Here is an 18,672-nt window from a genome sequence, read left to right on the forward strand (position 1 = left end):
TGTCCCCGGGTGGCAGACGCAGACGGAGATCTCCCACCATGAATAAGCATTGTTAATGGATTTCCCTTTTAAAAACAGGTGCACAGAAGGAGCAGGGTGTACCATCACTGTGTTATTTACATTTCCGTCTAAACTTTAATTTAATGTTAGCAGTGCAGTCTGCGTTTATATCAACAATGATTATTAATCCTCATCATCACTGTGCTTTCAGGGAGCAGCCGATCTTCAGCGCCCGGGCCCATGTTTTCCAGATCGACCCTGCCACCAAGAGGAACTGGATCCCTGCCAGCAAGCATGCCGTCACCGTGTCCTTCTTCTACGACGCCAATCGTAATGTCTACCGCATCATCAGCGTGGGTGGCACTAAGGTGAGGAGGAGGAACGTGGCAGGGACGATGTAGGGGAAGTTGTGTTGTGTGTTCAACAAGAAAATTCAAATAACAGAATGTGTAAGAAGATCAACAGATAATTCCTGTACGCTCAGATTTGAAAGCATAACATTTTTCATATTTAATTAAATAGTGACGGTGATTGCTGCCAGAAAATCTGACACAATAAACAACTCCATAGTGAATGTCGACAAATTAGTAGCCGGAGTGACTTTCTTTCAAGCCTGTGGATTTAGATTACAAAGAAGAGGACACATCAAGCAGTGGGGAAGGGAGGGGACTCTGATCTGATCTCTTCTTAGCACCTCTGGTCTGACCCACATTTCAACCTACCAGAAGGCAGTGCAGAGGGCCAGTTGGTCGTTCAGCAGCCCAATCCTGCCAGGACTGGTGTCTGGCTTCAGAATAATCTTCAGGGCTGCTGCCACTGTCCAACATGTTGTGTCAAAGAAGTCGCGGCAGAAATGCGGACTGCGGTGTTGATGTAATCATTTGTTTGATTGCAAAGAAGGAGGAAAAAAAAAAGCTTCCTCCTAAGCTAAGCTCCTAAGTAATTCTGGGATTTTAAATCAGTTCCATTATTATAAGGCTGGAGGTGACGTAAAAAGGTTTATAAATAGATCTGCTGTAATACCTTTTTCTCTTGTGCTCTGGAAAGATGTGGCTTTGGCCACTTCCCTGACAATGACGTGATGAATGAGTGTGTGTTCGTGTATCTTTCCAGCTTCCCGTCTTTATGTAAGTGTACTGTTCATATAATGACACTAAATTATACCTTTGAAGCTGTTTAACCAGCTTTTGCATTTTATTGTTTCCATATTTAAATATATTTACAAAAAGCAGAGAGGGAAAGATTTATCAGCTGTGACTCTTCCCCTTCATCATAATTTGCTCCTATAATGAAAACGCCACTGACGCCACTGATGCTGCTTATTCACGTCCCCTTTGTTGTGCGTCTGCTGCTCTGCGTCTCCCGTAAACGTCTGCCCTGTTCGGACATTTTAAGACAACATAACGAGACTGTCACGTTTGTTATTTGCATTTACAGGCAATTATCAATTGCACTGTTACACCCAGCATGACGTTTACCAAGACATCCCAGAAGTTTGGTCAGTGGGCGGACAGCAGGGCCAACACTGTCTATGGGCTGGGTTTTGCTACAGAGCAACAGCTGCATCAGGTAAATTACAAATGAAACTGTGTGTCTCACCTGCAACATTTAGAATCAATCAGGTTTATTTAATAAATTGAGCCTAATTAACTGCTCACTTTCTGTTTATTTCTGAAAGTTAATTGTCCGTTACCTAAAGCAGTTTATCACTTGTCCTCTTTTGAATAGTTCTCCGAGAAGTTTAAGGAGGTGAAAGACGCAGCTCGCCTGGCACGAGAAAAGTCGCAGGATAAAGAATTGGCCAACACAGCGCTTACCATCGCTGCTCCTCAGGTGAGCTCCTTTAAAGCAAGTAGAGCAAGCCTCTGCAGGTATAACCCAGAACGTGTAAATGTGAAAACTTTGCCACGATCCACTCAAACGTCCAGCGAGGCACGATTGGCATTTTTAGGACCGAGACCCTGTGAGCACAGGCCAAGTTCAGATGAATGCACCTGCATCGCTTTGCATCTATACAGAACCACTGTGTGCAGTTTAAAGGGGCGATGGGAGGAAAGAGGAGCTAGGTCACTTGTCTCAGAGGGAAGTGAATGTGAGGAAAACTAGGACGATGGTAAATTTATCCCATGCCACTCAGCAGTGCACCTCATCCGCATTTCCTACCCACTGCTACCAAGAAGCTTCTACCTCCAGCACTGTAGTGATGAAAATGTAGTCGGCTCGGTTCTCCTTTGATCAATAGAGAATAATTACCCATCAGTTACATCTGCTTAGTCATGGGGAACATGCCCATTTCCTTTTAATTGTATGGCTGAACAGATTCCAACTGATGTCTGTCACTCTTGATCGATTTAATGAGCACATTGGAGAAGCCAAATCTCCAGAAAATTGCCAACTGCGTCACTTAATTGTAGCACTGTGCTGCATAACCGATAACCTAGGTGGGACTGTGATAGTGATATTTTAAAAAAAGGTCATAATGAATAGTATTCTTTTGTATTGACATGTTTTCTTTTCCTTTGTTTTTCCACCTGATGGATTTACTTTGTAGTTCTCACAGGTGAGTCTTTTGATATTTTATCTTGTGAATCACAAAAAAGACAGCAAACTATTTAATACAGTTCACGCTGCAGAGTGTCCATCAAGGCCTGCAGCAAGATAGCATCACAGACCTTATTTTCTGTGTCTCAATCTTTATTCAGCTTTGATTTTTAGGTCTAAAAGTAGTTCCTCCTGAGCAGGCGCTCCTCCAATTGGTCTTGAGGTTCTGTTTCGTTATAATGCTGTGCGTGTGTGTGTGTGTGTGTGTGTTATTAGGAGAGTCCATTTACTGATGTGTTTCTCAGGACATCTCGGATGAACTCCAGTCTCCCCCAGTGATGTGCGTCAACGGCCCGGAGGACAAGCTATTCCGCAGCCAGAGTGCAGACATCACGCTGTCTTCTGAGAAGGAGCGCATTAAAAAGATGCTCTCTGAAGGGTAACACACACAAACACACACACACACACACACACACACACACACACACACACACACACACACACACACACACACACACACACACACACACAGTCCCTGAAACACGCACACAGCAGAGCTGGAAAGAAAGAAACTCTTTCTTGTTCTTGTTGCACTATGAGCTTCCACTTCCTTTGTTTTTTTTACTGTGCTCACTGAAAGTTCAATCAAAAAGAAAACGTTAATACCCACCTTCCATGCCATATCTCCAGTTAACGGCGTTTTCATTTGTTTGGTTAATTATAGTTTGATGTTCGAGCTGTCTGGCAAATAACGAGACCATTGTTAAGGTGTTGACTCATACATTATATCAAACCCGAATGGTTGCCATAGTGAAGTATCAAAGATGAAAAGAGACTTTTACTAAACTGTTCTGCAGTCTGTACACATGTGGAACAGATCAATGATTAGAAATGTCTGTCACGCTCTTAAGAATAAAGAATAAATAGAATAAAGTAGAATAGAGAGGAGAGTTATTACTTATCACTGTGTACAACTCAGGACTTCATACACCCACAGTCCCATCTACAGGTCAGCTCTATAACCAACATAGATAATAATTTATCTGTCACATTAGCTTAAAATATGTAGAATAATTCCGGCCACCTTATATTATCATAAAGCTCACACATACAGTATCACACTGATTGTATCCTGTTGTTTATTTCTCACTGGCTTACAGCTTTGTGAATGTCTTTCTAGGTCTATCTGCGAGATGAACCTGGAGGCCGAGCTCTTCACCCTTCAGGACAGCAACTCCAAGTTGGTGGCAGCTTTGCACGAGGCCAATGCCAACGTGGAGCAGTGGAAGAAGCAGCTGGCGGCGTATCAGGGGGAGACGGAGAGGCTGCGGGAACAGGTGGAAAAAAGATGCCGTGTTAAACTGAGCTTTTTCATGAGAGGGTTTACAACAGTTGATTAATAAAAAAGAAACTTAGGCCAATAAAAGCTTTGGGTTGGTAACACTCGTCATCATTCTTTGACGCGATCTGTGCTGCTGATTTTTTCCCTGTAAAGCTTCAAAGTGTTCCACCACAAAGAGTTCAGTCTAAATACCCTGATCCTCAGGAAGGTTTTACGCTTTAATTACATTTCGGGTTCCAGGGGATGTTGATGCCTCAGCCCTCACTGACCCCCAACTCATCAATAAAAGGTATTTTCACATTTGCTGGAAGCCGATTCCCTTCCCATTATAGCGCGGCTTTACAGAATCGATTACTACTTTTCAATTCCTCTCGTATTCCACCAAGAAGCAGTTTTAATCATTTTGGTCCAAATTAACCCACAGACGTGAGAACCCTGTCTCCATCAGACCAAGTTCTTGTTCGCTCTATCTGAGGAAGGGGACCAGGTGGCTGAAAATGGTTCACGTCTCTGGGGTGGCGTGAGAGGGAGAGGCGTTAGTAGGGCAGCAATATCCTACTTTCAGTGCCCCAGTTAGGAAAAAATGAAAAATCACCAGAGGGAACTGGCATCCACCCTTTTTCTTTTTTTTCTTACGACTTCTTACTTTCTCACTATTGTCAGTTATATGGAATCTGCCTGAACAGTGTGATCTCTGACTTTATGTGGATGCTGCTGCTGTGATAATGTCTCATAAGGATAAAGCATCTGTAAAAGATACACTGTGGAAGACTGTGAAGACTATCTTCACTTAGGAAAAACTGAAAACATCAGAAAAGCGTTAAGTAAAGAAAAAAAAATCTAAATTTAAGTTAAGGTAGGTCAGATAATAATAGCAACTAAAAGAGGTGTTAGTTTGTGAGGGTGTATATTAGACAGTCGGCTCTCAGGAGACCCCCATGGTGCAAAAATCATCTTGCAAAATTTATCAAAAGACACTATTTACACCAGAAGCACAGCCGTGCGTAATAGTGCAACTCAATAAGTTGTTGTGTGTGTGTGTGTGTGTGTTGTAAGGTGGCAGAATTGGAGGCCCATGGAGGCCAAGGTCCCAGTGACCTGCTGAAAGATGAGCTGACCCAGTCCCTGGAGGAACTCGAGGCCCTGCTGAAGGCCAAAGATGAGGTTGGTCATTTAGTGTTTCATTTTATCCTCAGCTGGAGTCAAAGGCAGAAAGCTGCAATGGTCATCACCGCTATTGATGAAGGATTCAGCTCAAACTCAACTGTAACTTTCATTTTGTTCCAGGAAATCCACATTTTGCAAAGCAAGAAAGCAGAGTATCATGACATGGAGCATGACAGGGACGAAGCCATACACAGACTACGGGTAGGAGTGTGTTTATTATGTCAAAACGGCATATTTTAACACAAGTGGTGAGTAATTGTGAAATAATGGATTAAAAAATGTATAAATAACAGTGCATCCTTACTTTATCATTAGCAAATCTACCTTCAAATCATTTTCAGTCACATTGTATTTAAACATACCGATATGACAAATCATAAATCTGCTTTACAGTCTGTTCTACGTATGACATCCTCTGTATTTAGACCCACACCCTACTTTGATTCTGTCTCTGTAGGAGATGGAGATGCGTAGTTCAGACTTGGAACGGCGCATCCAAAACACAGAGCAGAATCTGAGTAACTCTCTGGAGGAACGGGACCGCATGGACGCTGAGATCCAGAGGGCCATCGAAATTCTAGACATCAAGATCTTTGACCTTAATGACCTTCGCCAAAGCTTGGTTAAACTCATCGACAAATAGGGAGAAAACACACACACGCAATCCACGAGAGAGTTTGAACACGAGACAGGGTTTTGTCGTGGCCGTGACAGCAGGGAGAGAACAAAACGAGACGGAGCTGGTCCCTTTCCTCTTCAAGCACAAGAACCACCTCAGCTGCGGGAAGGGTGCTCCATGCTGCTGTGCTGTACTCAACAACATGTAGCAGCATGTACATGGTAAATGCCTGTCCGGTCTAATGTAACGCTTCATGTTGCTTTCAAGAGTAACATTCAATGCAATAAACCAACTTTAAGGTAAGTGCTTGACAGTGCTAGACATTCAATATCAAAAACTGGTGCTTGTAGTTTTTCATAAGTATGATTTTTGTAAAAAAAAGAAAAAAACAGAAAAACAAACGCAATGCAGTGTCAATATGATTGATTAGAGGCCTTGTTTTGTCAACTAACAGGTGATGTTAAAACATCTTTACAACGAAATGAGTCCATGCATTAAGGGAAAGGAACAGAAAAAGTGCACAAGACAAAGTACTTAAGAGGTTTTAAGAAGTTTGTTTAATTGATGACCTGAAAACAACAGAATAGTTGCTGAACTGAAAGTTTGATTTGTGCAGAGATAAATGTGTTTATAGTTTTGTATTGTACCCATATAAGATGTAGGAGCTTCTAGGTGGTGCTTTGCTACAGGAATAACCATTGATATATAGTTAAAGATCAGTATGCCAGTAGTATTTGATGTTAGGCTAAAGCATGGATGCACAACTTGAACTTCAACGTTAGATCAGAATATTGACACCAAAGATCAAGTGTTAAGAGCAGAATCATGGATGAGACCTTTCAGCAGCTTGTCTATAATAATCAAGCTTGTAAGGAATCTAAAATAAGTTGCAGTAACTATTTAGCACATGTTAACTGATAGGACGTATTACATTATTAAAGTTAGGATTCAACATTTTCCATGTAACTTAGAATAATAATATTACAGAAAATAATAAGTAAATGTAAGAAATCAAAGTTTAACTGGTCCAGTCTGGATAATCTCTTAAGAAACTACTAAGTTAGTCAGTTATTTATGATAGCTCCAAATCTTAATAGACCTGCCGCTTTGATTGGTGTGATGCATTCAAGAACATTTAAGAGACATTTTCTGCCTTCTGTCATTCTTTCAGCACGCTACCATTAGCTGTGGACAATACTATTTTCCACGGGCCATGCTCCTTGGAGTGTGGCAGTGATGTCTGATAAATGAACTTATTTAAAAAGGAAAACAGAACATCGTCTGCTTCACTGAGTCACAGACGACATCTACAGTGGTTTCGTGGTATTAACTTTTTCAAGCTGTATTGTCCCATTTTAAAGATGGTTGTGAACAGTGATGTCTCCAATTTTGAGCTTTTGTCACGATAGTTTGGAAATAAAAGCAAAGACTGCAGTAACTCACTCTTTCTGATGTATCTTTTTTTATTTATTTTAACCTTTAAGAATCACTCAAGACAAAAGTGGCGTCCTGTATGTTCTCTACTTTTTACAGCATCTCGATGCAAACAAGCAGAGCACCTGATGTCATATTCAAAATCAGCTCAGTCCCACAAATGTAACGTTGTGAGGGGTCTGTGTACATACTTCTGGCTGATCATCCTTTCACAGACGTACTCCTGAGCCAGCTGTTTCAGAGATGACCCAATGACGCCCCCTCGCACAAGTAAGACAAGGTGGACACGAAGGAGCCCGTAAATATGCAACGCTTCTTACATTACACAGTAAAATAACAATATCTGTAGTGTTTGTGATCATCCAACAAATGTTCATATCAGTTTAGTGTGATACAAAGAAATTCTCAGTAAATACACCACTGTCCAAGAACCAAAGGTGCTTCACTGACATAAAAAACCTCCTCTTAATTTGAGATTATTCATTTATTTCAATGCCACATGCAAAGCAACAGATTACACACATCGTAAAACAGGTGTTTTATTTTACCTTTGATATTCTCAACAGTGTCACCGAGCTCTGCCTCAATCTGCATCTTTTGTTGGTAAAAGGAAAAAATATAAAGAAAATCTATCAGACAAATACAAAGACAACACCATATAAATATTCAGCATCAGCTGGGACCAGTAATGTGCTGGAAAAACGGGTTGATGTGTTTATTAATGTGCTGCTGACACATCTGATGTAGCGATGCATTTAAAAAAGCACAGTAATAATCAAAGACATAATAAAGTAATACTATAATTCACATATAATAATAAAACGTGTCGTCCCTGGGTGGGCTCGAACCACCAACCTTTCGGTTAACAGCCGAACGCGCTAACCGATTGCGCCACAGAGACAACTGACATACAGTAACATAGTCCATAGTTTTAACGACGGATCTCCGTGGACAGAGAACCACTGACCAGTCTGGATGTCGAACTGATCAATTTCACTAATAATCAACTAATTTCACTAATAAAAGTCTGGAGTTGAATGTAAGTAACTTTAACTTCACACTAGTTCACTGCAGACGGTTTAGGCAGCTAGCCTTAGCTAGCTAGCGTTAGCTTATGCGCGGCTTGTCAGTACTCTCTGTATTTGACTTCTAGCTTAACTCAAAATATTAAACTTAAATTCATGCCACAATATTTAACTAATTCAGTAACACAATGTTACAAATGTAAAACTACTAATAATAGTCGTTTTTTACTCTGATGTTTTCAATGAACATTAGCTAACGTTAGCTGTAACTTTAACACGTGTTTGGTTGGTGCTCCTCTCCTGCTCACCTCTCATCAATATTATTACATATAATATTATTAATATTATACCATAACAAATCCATGCCGCATTAATCCCACTAACTAACCATGTCCCACTACCTCTGTTACATCCACATGAACTGGAAAGCTTTCAGGTGAAACAGTCACTAGATGGTACTGTGGTACAGAAGAAGCTTTACAGCTTGTTGTGCTTTATAAAATACTGAAAACCTAAACTCTGACATTCATAAACACATGAAATACACATGGGTTTACTGCATATTTATCATATTTATCTGGTAAACTATGAAGTCTTATGTTATAAATAGCCAAAAGATAAAGCCTAAAATAAGGACCAGAGTAAAGAAATGAAATTGTGAAATACAAGAGGCTAAAGTAAAACTATAGATTGAAGCTACTAAATGTAAACTGACCTTTACAAATTTGTCTAATGATGAACTGGAGTCTTTTAAAAATGGTGAAAGATGTAAAATCACTCATCAAAAATGTTTCATTGTCTTAAGTCATCACAAGAGACAGACAAAGAGTAAATCGGATTTATTTCCTGTAATAAAATGTCTACTGCATTTTCTATGATGATGTGATTGTTCTTCTGAAAGAAGAGGTCTGCAGTGGAAGCTACAATGAACAGCAGATGTTGAACTAGATAGTGTAGTGGTGAGATCTCTGCCCTCCATGCACCAGGCTGGGGTTTGTATCCCAGGTGTGGTCTGCCTCCAGTAGGGGTCCTCAGACAACACCTCCTTATGCTTACCCTGCCTTTGCTTTGGATAAAAGCGTTAATATAACACGAACATTATAATTGTTTTCCAGTTTACTAACAACAGTCTACCATCTGTATCCATAGGAAAATAAGTTAGAAATGTTTATAATGTCTGTGTTTCAATCACTGTGGCTCTGCAGCAGCTGCATGTGGGTTTGTGAGTCCCATCTGAGGTGTGGAGCAGAGGGGCTCAGCGGGAGCATGTTGGACCCATAACTCAGAGGTTGATGGTCTGTAACCATCCTCTGTTGTTATCCATTTTATACGGGTTAATAACTAAACTCTCATCTCTCTACCTGTCCAGTCCCATTCTCCTAAAAGTGCAGTTCATCAGTACAGTACAATCAGCATGAGATGATTCTTATGGTGGATTTTAAACTTGACACAGTAAAACCATTGAGGAATGTAAAAAAACAAGTCTTTAATGTGCTTTACTCCTTCTGTCAGCTGCAGAGGCCCTGTGGCTGGTGAAGTTATTTAGGACACATGTGTTGGTCAGCATAGAGAGTTTACAGTTCAGGGTGTCTTTACTCCTGCCCCAGCAATTGTCGCCTCGATCTGCATTTTCCTCTCCTCCTTTATCCCCGTCTTCCTCTTCAATCTCACTCTCGTCATCACTGCGTTCATCTTTTTCCAGCTGAGGACAAGAGGAGACACAGAGTTTAACATGAATGACAAAGCTGGAAAACTTGTGGCAGAATCGCAATTTCAATTTGATGTAGTCTTTCTAATGCTCACCTTGCCTTTCAGGAATTTATAGACCATACGTAAGATTAAACCAGCCCAGAAGATGTGAAGAGCCTGCAGCACCATCAGCAGGATGTTAAAAAAGTAGTAGCCAACAAAGGGCTCAAAAACCTCCATGGACAGCACCAGCGTGGTATGGATGATTCTGTAAGTAGTCAAATCATTTATGTCAACTGTTTCTGAGTAAAGACTTAGTCACCCACACTATACTGGGAAGAAAAACTTACTTGCTGGGGAAAATCACCAGTCGTGTCACAAGGAAGACCACAGCAAACACAATAAACAGTGCGTCACATGTTTTCTTCCAGCCAGTGCCGTAGTTGAACATCTTCGCAGACTGCAAAAATATAAATCACTGGCTTGATCAAGGAAGTAACACATGCTCAGTTTGTGTATCAGCGCTTATGTATTGTTGTTTATTTGTGTAGGTAAACAAAGATCACCTCTGTCTTCTAAAGACTCACAGGATTAGTCTGCTGAAACAGTAAACTCAGTGTTCCTACAGGCTACTACAGAGATCTCACACTAGATACTAATTTTCTTAGAACAAAGTCAAATGCTTTCAAGTACAGTAGCTTCTTCAGTCTGAGGAAACTTGGTAGGAGAACTCAAATTTCTCCTTGAAGGTGGTTTCACTATTTAACTGTACTGAATATGCTCATTAGGTGAACAGTGGAAGAAAAAAGTGGGTTGTTAAGTGTGGCGTTCCCGTTGGACATGTGAAGTGCTCTTGATTCTATTAGGGATGAATAAAAAGGCAGCATGACAAATTGGAGATAGATTGTGTCTAAAGCCTCCACCTCTGTTTCCACTTGAACATGTATAACTTCTCTCATGCCCCTCTCGTACCACTTTTATTGTCTGTCCAGACAGTATATAATTGTCCTCAAATGAGTGTCCTTCAAGTGAAGATTCACAGCTGATTCTGGTCCCTGAGGTGTTGCTCCCCACATCTACAGTTCAGAGGGGTTTACGTCCAGAGTCCAGGACTTAAAGGGGGATACAATGTCTATGATGTTACAATGCCATAGTTGAAAGAGTTATGACTAATTAAATCTAGAAATACCATCTAATGGGCCTATTCAATGTGAAATTTGACGTAAGGTCTCCTAACAACTTGGATGAGTAGTGAAACCTTCTGACCTAACAAGAGAGCAGTCAGGTTGCCATGACTCATCTTCCAGACCAATGGACAGGACTCTATGGTGATATGCTCTGAAGAGACTAATTATATTTGTGAGGTCCCAAGTGCTGCTTAAGCTATGGCTCTAGAGCCTGACTCAATCACGTGGGACTTGAGGTACAAGTTGTGCATTTGAGTCTAACCACAACTACATTGCAACAGTATGTGAGTTACCTCTAGCAGGATGTCAGAGGAGTCATGAAGCAGCATGACCAAGGTGCCGATGCGAATGTAGTTGGCACAGTAGGAGAAACTTAGCAGGAAGATGGTGGCCAAATGGTGGATCACCTGTTCTTTAAAATCCTGGCAAAGCAAGTAGCAAAAATAAGTATGTGAACCCTTTAGAATTTCATCATTTTCTGCAATAATTCCTTATCAAATGTGATGTGATCTTCATCTAAGTCAAGAGTATAAACAAATATAATATTCCTAAAATAATGACACAAAAAACCCTGATCTTTTGTGTTTTATGTTTTATTAAGAACAACCATAAAACCCTCATAGTGCTTAATTAATACTAAGGTAATTAATTAATACCTGCACATTGTTCAAGAGGAATTTTTGTCCATTCTTCCTGCAGAAATGCTTTAGCTCTGTCATATTCTTTGGACGTCCCGTGTCTGTCTCTCTTCAAGTTGTTCCATAGCATCTCTATTGGGTTGAGGTCTAAGCTCTGACTTTGTCACTCCAAAAGGTGGATTTTGTTTTTCTAAAGCCATTCTGTTCAGAATTCAATTCAATCACTGCCAGGCCCTGATGCAACAAAGCAGGACCAGGCTGTCACTGTTGTTTCTTTACCTCATTGATGAGTGTTAAGTAACTGTAGACTGGTGAATTTCTAAAGTCTCTGAAATAACTTTTGTAACTCTTTCCAGCTTCATGTAAATGAAACATTCTTGATTGTAGAGCTCCTTTTAGCAAGGCATGGCTCACATAAACGTATTCTTCTTGTGCAGAGCAAACCAAAAAAGTTTAAATGTTTTTTGTCAGTAGAAGCTGACAAGCTTTTTTTAAATTTCATTATTCCAGGGGTTTTCATACTTGTTCTACTAGTAGTTTGAGGTTTTTCTGGTTGTTCTCAATAAAGGCACAGAAGATTATTACTTTAGGCACATTAAAATTGTTAATACTTTCTACTTAGATGAAGATCAGATCACATTTTCAAATTAATGCAGAAAACTATGAAATTCCAAAACGTTCACATACTTTTTCTTGTCACTGTTTGTAAAATGTCTATTTAGTAAGGTTATGTTCCGTTATTTACTGTGCATTAACTGAAGTGTCTCATTAAAGCAGGAGTAAAGTTAGTGGAAAACAATCAAGTATAAAATATGTTGTTGTGAATCAGGAGGGAAACAGAAATGCTAGATTGATGACTGAATACTGAGGTCCTCACCTTCCTCTTAACATCCACAGAGATCCGCAGAAGCAGGGAGCCATAAAACCCCATCTCCAGCATGTAGTACCAGTAATGAACCTTTTCCATGGGCTGTAGGAGAAACATTATTTAAAAGTCAATATAAAACCATTTAAATACAAGATTTATTATTAGCACACAAATAGACCCATATCAGCCAAGACTAGACAATTTTCCGAGATAAAATGTACTAGTTACAAATAACAGGTTAGAGAACAACTATTTTATTGTCATTCCAAAATATACAAGGTTCACAGCACATTTAGAACGAAGGTTCAGTGCATTGACTCACAGTTGGGCTCACAGTAGAGTGATTTCAAAATGATAAATATGAAATATATGAATTGCATATTTAGGATCCTCATTACCAAACAAGAAAGGGCACCTTGACGGTGCAGTGTTAAAATGATTAGCCAATTAATTGATTAATTTGATAACCAGCTTTTCAACCAACAGTATATCAAGTCCTGGCACTAAACACTTTGATTGAATTTCACACAAAGACCAACACTACTTTACACAGACAACATATAACAGTTGCTTTGCACAGCAACTCTCCAACTGCTGCACCAGCCCCAGTGGTGCAACAGATAAGGCTCTGGCCTTTTAAACCAGGTACTGAGTGGTTTATGTTTAGTAGAGTGGCACAGTAGCAGCATGCTGGGCCCCTAACCCCGAGGCTGATGGCTCAAAATAATCCACAAACAGTACATTTGATGACAATAGCCATTAGCGGTGGCTTTAATTCAAGTTTTAGTTCTGCCAATACAGTTTGTGTGTCTCTTTAGTAGGAATAACGAAACAGGAAACCTCACTGAAGCAAATCTGATCTGTTTCACACAAACTCAGACTTCACTTCACAAAGCCTGTCTACGCACAGGTAACACTTTATAACGTCCACATAAAACATGACACTTCACTCATTGCTGTGGCTGCACATAAATGGATGTAGTTTTGTTTACTTTACCCTCTTGAATGAAAAGCAAAACATGCAAACTAGTTTCACCTGTACTGGATACTGCCTCCAACACTCCCTGAGGTCCCAGAACCAGGGTTTCTGCAGAGAAAAGAAGAAAAAAGATTCAACAAGAAACCTGTACTGGTAGAAAGAATAGCAATAACTAATGTTTAGATGATTATTTATTTGCTGTAATTCCATTACAAGTTTTACAGCATTTTTAATTCATACTTACATCAATCAAGCAGGTCAGTCCAGCTATAAAAGCTGTGAGGTAGAAAACAAACCTCCAACTGCAAAAATAAAACACTTGAGATCAGACATTTATCAGAAACAGAGAACAGAACGGAACGATGTAAACACATTTGATGAATACTTATTTTGTGGCAACTCTTCTAGACAAGATTTTTTTTTCCTAAAGAGCTCTAGAGTTTACATTGGGTGGTGAAGGAAGGGCTCTTGAGGGACGTCATCCGTGAATTAAACAATGAAAGGGCTGTGAGAGGAAATCACGTACGCAGCTTCGCCAAACTTCTTGGAACGACAGGGCCTGTCTTGGCTTCTGCGAAGTCTGAACCAGGTCTCAATCTGCCTCTGGGTTTTGCCACACAGTGCCATCAAACCAACAATTTCACTCTGATAAAACAGAAAAAGGGAAAAACACGAGATAGGAAGGAGAGAAGAGCAGGAATTGATGTTGATAAATGACAGGTACAAAGGAGGAAATGTTCAGATCATCAAGCATCAAGTCCCAAAAGTGCTTTTGATGCAGTAAAGTATATTAGTAGGAAAAACAAATATAAGTAATTTTCCAAAAGCCAAGAAAATAATCAGTACAAATGAGTTTTGAACATTTCCCCCTATTCCAAGAACAGAGACGTGCCACTATCACTTTAATCTACTCTATTAATCTACTAATCTAGAATTAATCTACTATAATCTACAAAGAAAAAAAAGTAAAACCTATCATCTTAAAAAATAACCACAATATCAACAAAGAGCTGAGTTCTTTCCAGGCTGACCTGTGTCGGCTGTCTGCTCTGCTGGGTGTAAAACGACTCCAGCTTTGGGGAGGGGGCAGCAGTCATTTGCACTCTATTCTTTACCCCTAAACATCTGCCTACGGGTGGAGCAAAAAACCTGGGGACAGGGAGAACAAAAGATAGTTACACAAACGATAATATAACACCCACTGTGAGATGGTCAAAGAACCAGACGACAGGTAAATAATAAGCCACAGTCAGCAAACACTAAAGGGACAATTACAAGCTGCAGTGTATATATGCATTATGCTAAGGCAAAGTGGTGTGTGTGTGTATTTAGGGATGTATAGTTTAGCTACTAAGCTTGACACGCTAAGATAATATTAACTGATCCCTAAGAAAGAAATTTAGCAGTCCGAGAGTAGTGAGTAGAAATTGGATACAGGTAAGCAGAATTAACTGGATATCCTTAAGCAGTGGGCTCATTGTCTGAAAACGAGTTGGTACAAAGCTGAAAACAACAAGTTTTTCTTCAATGTCCATGAGAAGCTGATATTTTGGCGACATACAACACATGTCAGCAATTTAGTGTATATAGTAACAACAGCATGGAGTCGCATAGAGTCAGGAAAATGGGACCTTTTAACTCTGTTGAAGGAGCGTTAACATGCCCACTTGCACCTCCCAGTCCATTCTACAGTGCTCACTGTTTTCATCAGCTTCACTACACTTTGGAAAGTCCAAACTGAAAATCAATAGATGAAGAAAAAGTACTGCACACAGGACTCTATGCGCACCACCTTAGTTTAACAGGAGCACAAATCTGGCCCATTCCCTCTCTTTCACTTTGTCAGTTTCTCTACTCCTTGTCCCCAAAGGCCCTTTTTCTTGATAATAACAATACCTGCCCTCCTAAAACACCTGCTCTCCGCCCCACAACTCATATCCTCTTACAAATAGAGCGTCCTCCATAGTTACTGGATTGTTGGAAATGCTGCATGACGGTCTGTAACCAAGTCAAACAATAATAGCTTTTTCATTTTTAAGTATTTAATTGCCACACGTTCCTTTGCAGAGATAAGACAATGACCCTCGTCTGTAAAGCAGACAATATCCCAAACACATCACCCACATCTTCAGAGAACAAAGAGAGCATTTGTGTTGCACCTCTCAAACACGTAGCGCATGGCGACAAAGCCCAGGGCAAGGGGCAATACGATGAGGAGGTCCAGAGGTTGCGGTCGGGCAGAGTCTGGCAGCTGCTCCATGTCTCTCCACGTCACTCCTGGAGGGAGCCAGTAATCCTGTTTCCATAAGTCAGGCAGCAGGTCCATTCTGCTGTAATTGATAGGAAGACATGAAGAAAACAAAGTAAACATGGTGAATATGAACAAAGGATTCAATGGCTTCAAAGCTCAGTCTAACCAATATATTTCATCCAGGTAAACCCAATGTGGGACGTCTGTCCCACAGTTAAGTAAACTCTGAACTCTGAATGAAGCCTCAGAAGCCTCTGAATCACGTATGTGGATAATAATATTATTATATTAATACTACAATGTATGTTATGAACACATTGTGTTCAGAGCTTATTGACAGGTGTCATCCGTCTCTAACACAACTAAAAAAATGTAATAAACTCATCTATAAGTCACTAAAGTTATACAAGCACATTAGGTATAACACACTAGTATCACAATAATCTGATGAAACAGTCACATATACTTTGTAAAGCTGTAAAACAAAAACGGCTCTAAATGATAACACTATGTTATAAATACCAGAATGAAATGCTAAAACTAAAAAAATACACATGAATATAAATAGGTTATAATATTGCTTGTCTGTGTAAAAAAAAAAACAGCCTGAAAACAAGGAGCAGTGCAGCAAGAACTAACATAGAACTAATACCTGTTTTCATTTGCACCATGAAACAAATGAAGCTGCGTTTAAACTGATAGAAATGGACTAAGGAGCAGAAACTCACCTGTCGGCAGCTCCGTGGAAATTAAGAAGTGATCACTGCTGTTTCAGCCTAATGTGGCTGGTGCTGAGCTTCTGTGTCTGCTTCCTAACGACGGGAGGACTAGTGAACTGTTCAGGGCACAGCTTTCAAAATAATAGCCACTTGCATGTGGAGCACAGGATATTTTTTTAGCAAACACACTCGCCTGTTTGAGCCTCCAAAATAAATACACACATAACTGTACATACTTTATTCCACAGAACATTTGAGCAATTTAACCATAACTTTGTGCACAGCTGATGCACAGGTAACGGAGGCATACCTTTATTTTGAAAACTTCCGGGTCTTGTCAGTCTTTCTCTAACATGATGATGCAGCTTGATGGCTGAGCTGCTAATGAAACACCAGGGGCGTCTCCTGTTCACAGCACTGTTCATGACCCATTAACTCATTACTGACAACAAAGAAAACACTGAGCATCTCTAGCTAACCTTTTGACCTGGTGTACCTATTATATCTCATTACATTTCCTTATATTCCTTTGCAGGTTACATTTATGAGAGAACTCCCCTGGGCTACCACTATTGAAAATAGTATCAGATGATCCCACATCCACAGCAACAAGCCAGGACATTTCCAGGACCTGGTAATTTCAAGGTAAACACAAGTTTCTGATTGTGTTCATAACCGGGCTGCTGTGTTCACAGTCTCTCTGCTGAACAAATGTGTGTGCTGTCATTATAGATTTATAGTCTGCTATACCACAAACTCACACATCGCACACAGATCCGCCTCATTTCTTCCAAGTTCATGCCAACACACACACAGATACACAGTTCAATCCTCCTCTCGCTGCCTCTTCCTGAGTCAAAGCTCTCAGCTGAGAGGATTGAAGCTGTTTGTCATGCACATCAGTCAGGACCGCAGCTGTGTTATGTTATACATTTGTGTGATATGCGTTAGAACCAGTGGTGGGGTACTAGCAGATGGCGAAGTTGGAGAGTCTGTGTACATTTATACAACAGACAAACATGATTTGCATGTAAACTAGTGTGTACGCAACATCTGATGTGCGTCACATGTGTGTTTATCGTATGTACACTTCTGTGGGATAGAAAATAGCTTGTGTGCATTTAGAAAGCTATTTGCATACTGTATGTACCAGCTGAGCCTGCAACCCAAACTATTTTACAGCAACAAAAGTACACTACAAATAAGCAAAAGTAAAGATAATACAGTAGTTATTTATTTTTCTAGTGGCATCAATATTTCTATAAATATAAATATAAATATTGAAACAGCAATGATGTGAGATGTTGAAAGTATAACTTATTACCATATGTTACTCACATGCATGACTGCATCATTCTGCCATTCATGTGAGGCCTGAGGTTATGTTTTATTGTGACCCTGCCTTATTTGCATATCTCTGTGCATTTGTGCGTGTGTGTGTGTGTGTGTGTGTGTGTGTGTGTGTGTGTGTGTGTGTGTGTGTGTGTGTGTGTGTGTGTGTGTGTGTGTGTACAGTATGATTAGGGTGATGAGAGCTGACTACTTTTGTTGTTTTTTCATGAAAGCAAATTGTCAGAACCCAATGAAGCACAAATCTGTCCTGTTAATTGCTGAACTAATGAGGTGGTTTTATGCTTGTGCTTCCAACCACCCGTTGGAGACTAATAAACTGTAGTTGACTGTTTTGGTCCTGTCAGCAAAGTCTGTCTCTGCACTGTTTCCTGTACTGTGCTAGATTTATGACGAAGGATAATTGTCCTCACTAACGCATTTCTTACTGACCATAGAAAACAACATAAATATTAAGGTTTCTATGCTTTTTGGAGTCATATAGATGTTGAAAACCTTTATCAGTGTAATTATAATTACACAAGCTGGAAGATGGTGAGGTCACTAAAATAAGACAATACTGCCTAAACCTAATTTAATGAAAATCCCACAAGCTAATTTTTTCAAAAAACAATTTCTCACTTTGGAGTTTATCCTAAGTGAGTTCCTCAGTGTGTTCTCTCATGGTGTGGAAGCTGAGTACTGACTGATCCCACTGTGATCTGTAGAGATGTAGTTCTCTAGGTATCCAGAAGAGGTCTCAGCTGACCAGACCAAGTTCAAGTTCACTGACGAACAGCTTGTAAGGAACACTACTGTCTCTGAAGTGTGAGTCAAATGCCTCAAATCAGCTGAAAAATTCCAAACTCTTAACGCTTAATACT

The 18,672-nt window shown here is 40.0% G+C and overlaps 2 protein-coding genes and 1 non-coding gene across 4 annotated transcripts; 1 reads left to right on the plus strand and 2 right to left on the minus strand.

Moving 5' to 3' along the window:
- Positions 1-12: 12 nt before the first annotated feature.
- Positions 13-7,096, plus strand: LOC113171448 (homer protein homolog 3-like). Of its 2 annotated transcripts, none has more exons than XM_026373799.1 (9): positions 13-78; positions 212-368; positions 1,438-1,569; positions 1,729-1,833; positions 2,847-2,980; positions 3,722-3,878; positions 4,940-5,047; positions 5,171-5,251; positions 5,508-7,096. In XM_026373799.1, the coding sequence occupies exons 1-9, from the start codon at positions 56-58 to the stop codon at positions 5,691-5,693; spliced, it is 1,083 nt and encodes a 360-aa protein (XP_026229584.1). In that variant the 5' UTR covers positions 13-55; the 3' UTR covers positions 5,694-7,096. The 2 variants fall into 2 exon arrangements, with proteins under 2 accessions (XP_026229584.1, XP_026229586.1); XM_026373801.1 differs by having other exon boundaries at positions 2,868-2,980.
- An 834-nt stretch (positions 7,097-7,930) lies between these two features.
- trnan-guu lies at positions 7,931-8,004 on the minus strand. Its single transcript has one exon. It is a non-coding gene; the product is annotated as a tRNA-Asn (tRNA).
- Positions 8,005-9,100: 1,096 nt separating this feature from the next.
- On the minus strand, positions 9,101-16,548 carry LOC113171407 (ceramide synthase 2-like). The gene is made up of 11 exons (XM_026373739.2): positions 16,469-16,548; positions 15,649-15,819; positions 14,521-14,638; positions 14,016-14,134; positions 13,734-13,791; positions 13,547-13,597; positions 12,520-12,612; positions 11,298-11,426; positions 10,168-10,277; positions 9,932-10,085; positions 9,101-9,830 (listed from the first exon to the last, which is right to left on the minus strand). Exons 2-11 carry the CDS (start codon positions 15,813-15,815, stop codon positions 9,615-9,617), a joined length of 1,215 nt encoding a protein of 404 aa, XP_026229524.1. The 5' UTR covers positions 15,816-15,819; positions 16,469-16,548; the 3' UTR covers positions 9,101-9,614.
- Positions 16,549-18,672: the final 2,124 nt, after the last annotated feature.

Source organism: Anabas testudineus, chromosome 17, assembly GCF_900324465.2.
Source record: "Anabas testudineus chromosome 17, fAnaTes1.2, whole genome shotgun sequence".
In the NCBI taxonomy this organism is placed as follows: Eukaryota; Metazoa; Chordata; class Actinopteri; order Anabantiformes; family Anabantidae; genus Anabas; species Anabas testudineus.

Bases quoted from the DNA above. Each gene is read 5' to 3' on its own strand.
- LOC113171448 (XM_026373799.1), top strand. From the start codon at position 56: ATGGATTTCCCTTTTAAAAACAG. The intron at 2,981-3,721 runs GTAACACACACA...ATGTCTTTCTAG, and splicing joins AAAAAGATGCTCTCTGAAGG to GTCTATCTGCGAGATGAACC. The intron at 3,879-4,939 runs GTGGAAAAAAGA...GTGTGTTGTAAG, and splicing joins CGGAGAGGCTGCGGGAACAG to GTGGCAGAATTGGAGGCCCA.
- LOC113171407 (XM_026373739.2), bottom strand. From the start codon at position 15,815: ATGGACCTGCTGCCTGACTTATGGAAACAGGATTACTGGCTCCCTCCA. The intron at 14,639-15,648 runs GTGCAACACAAA...CCCTGTCCCCAG, and splicing joins ATGCGCTACGTGTTTGAGAG to GTTTTTTGCTCCACCCGTAG. The intron at 9,831-9,931 runs GTGAGCATTAGA...TCTTGTCCTCAG, and splicing joins ATAAATTCCTGAAAGGCAAG to CTGGAAAAAGATGAACGCAG.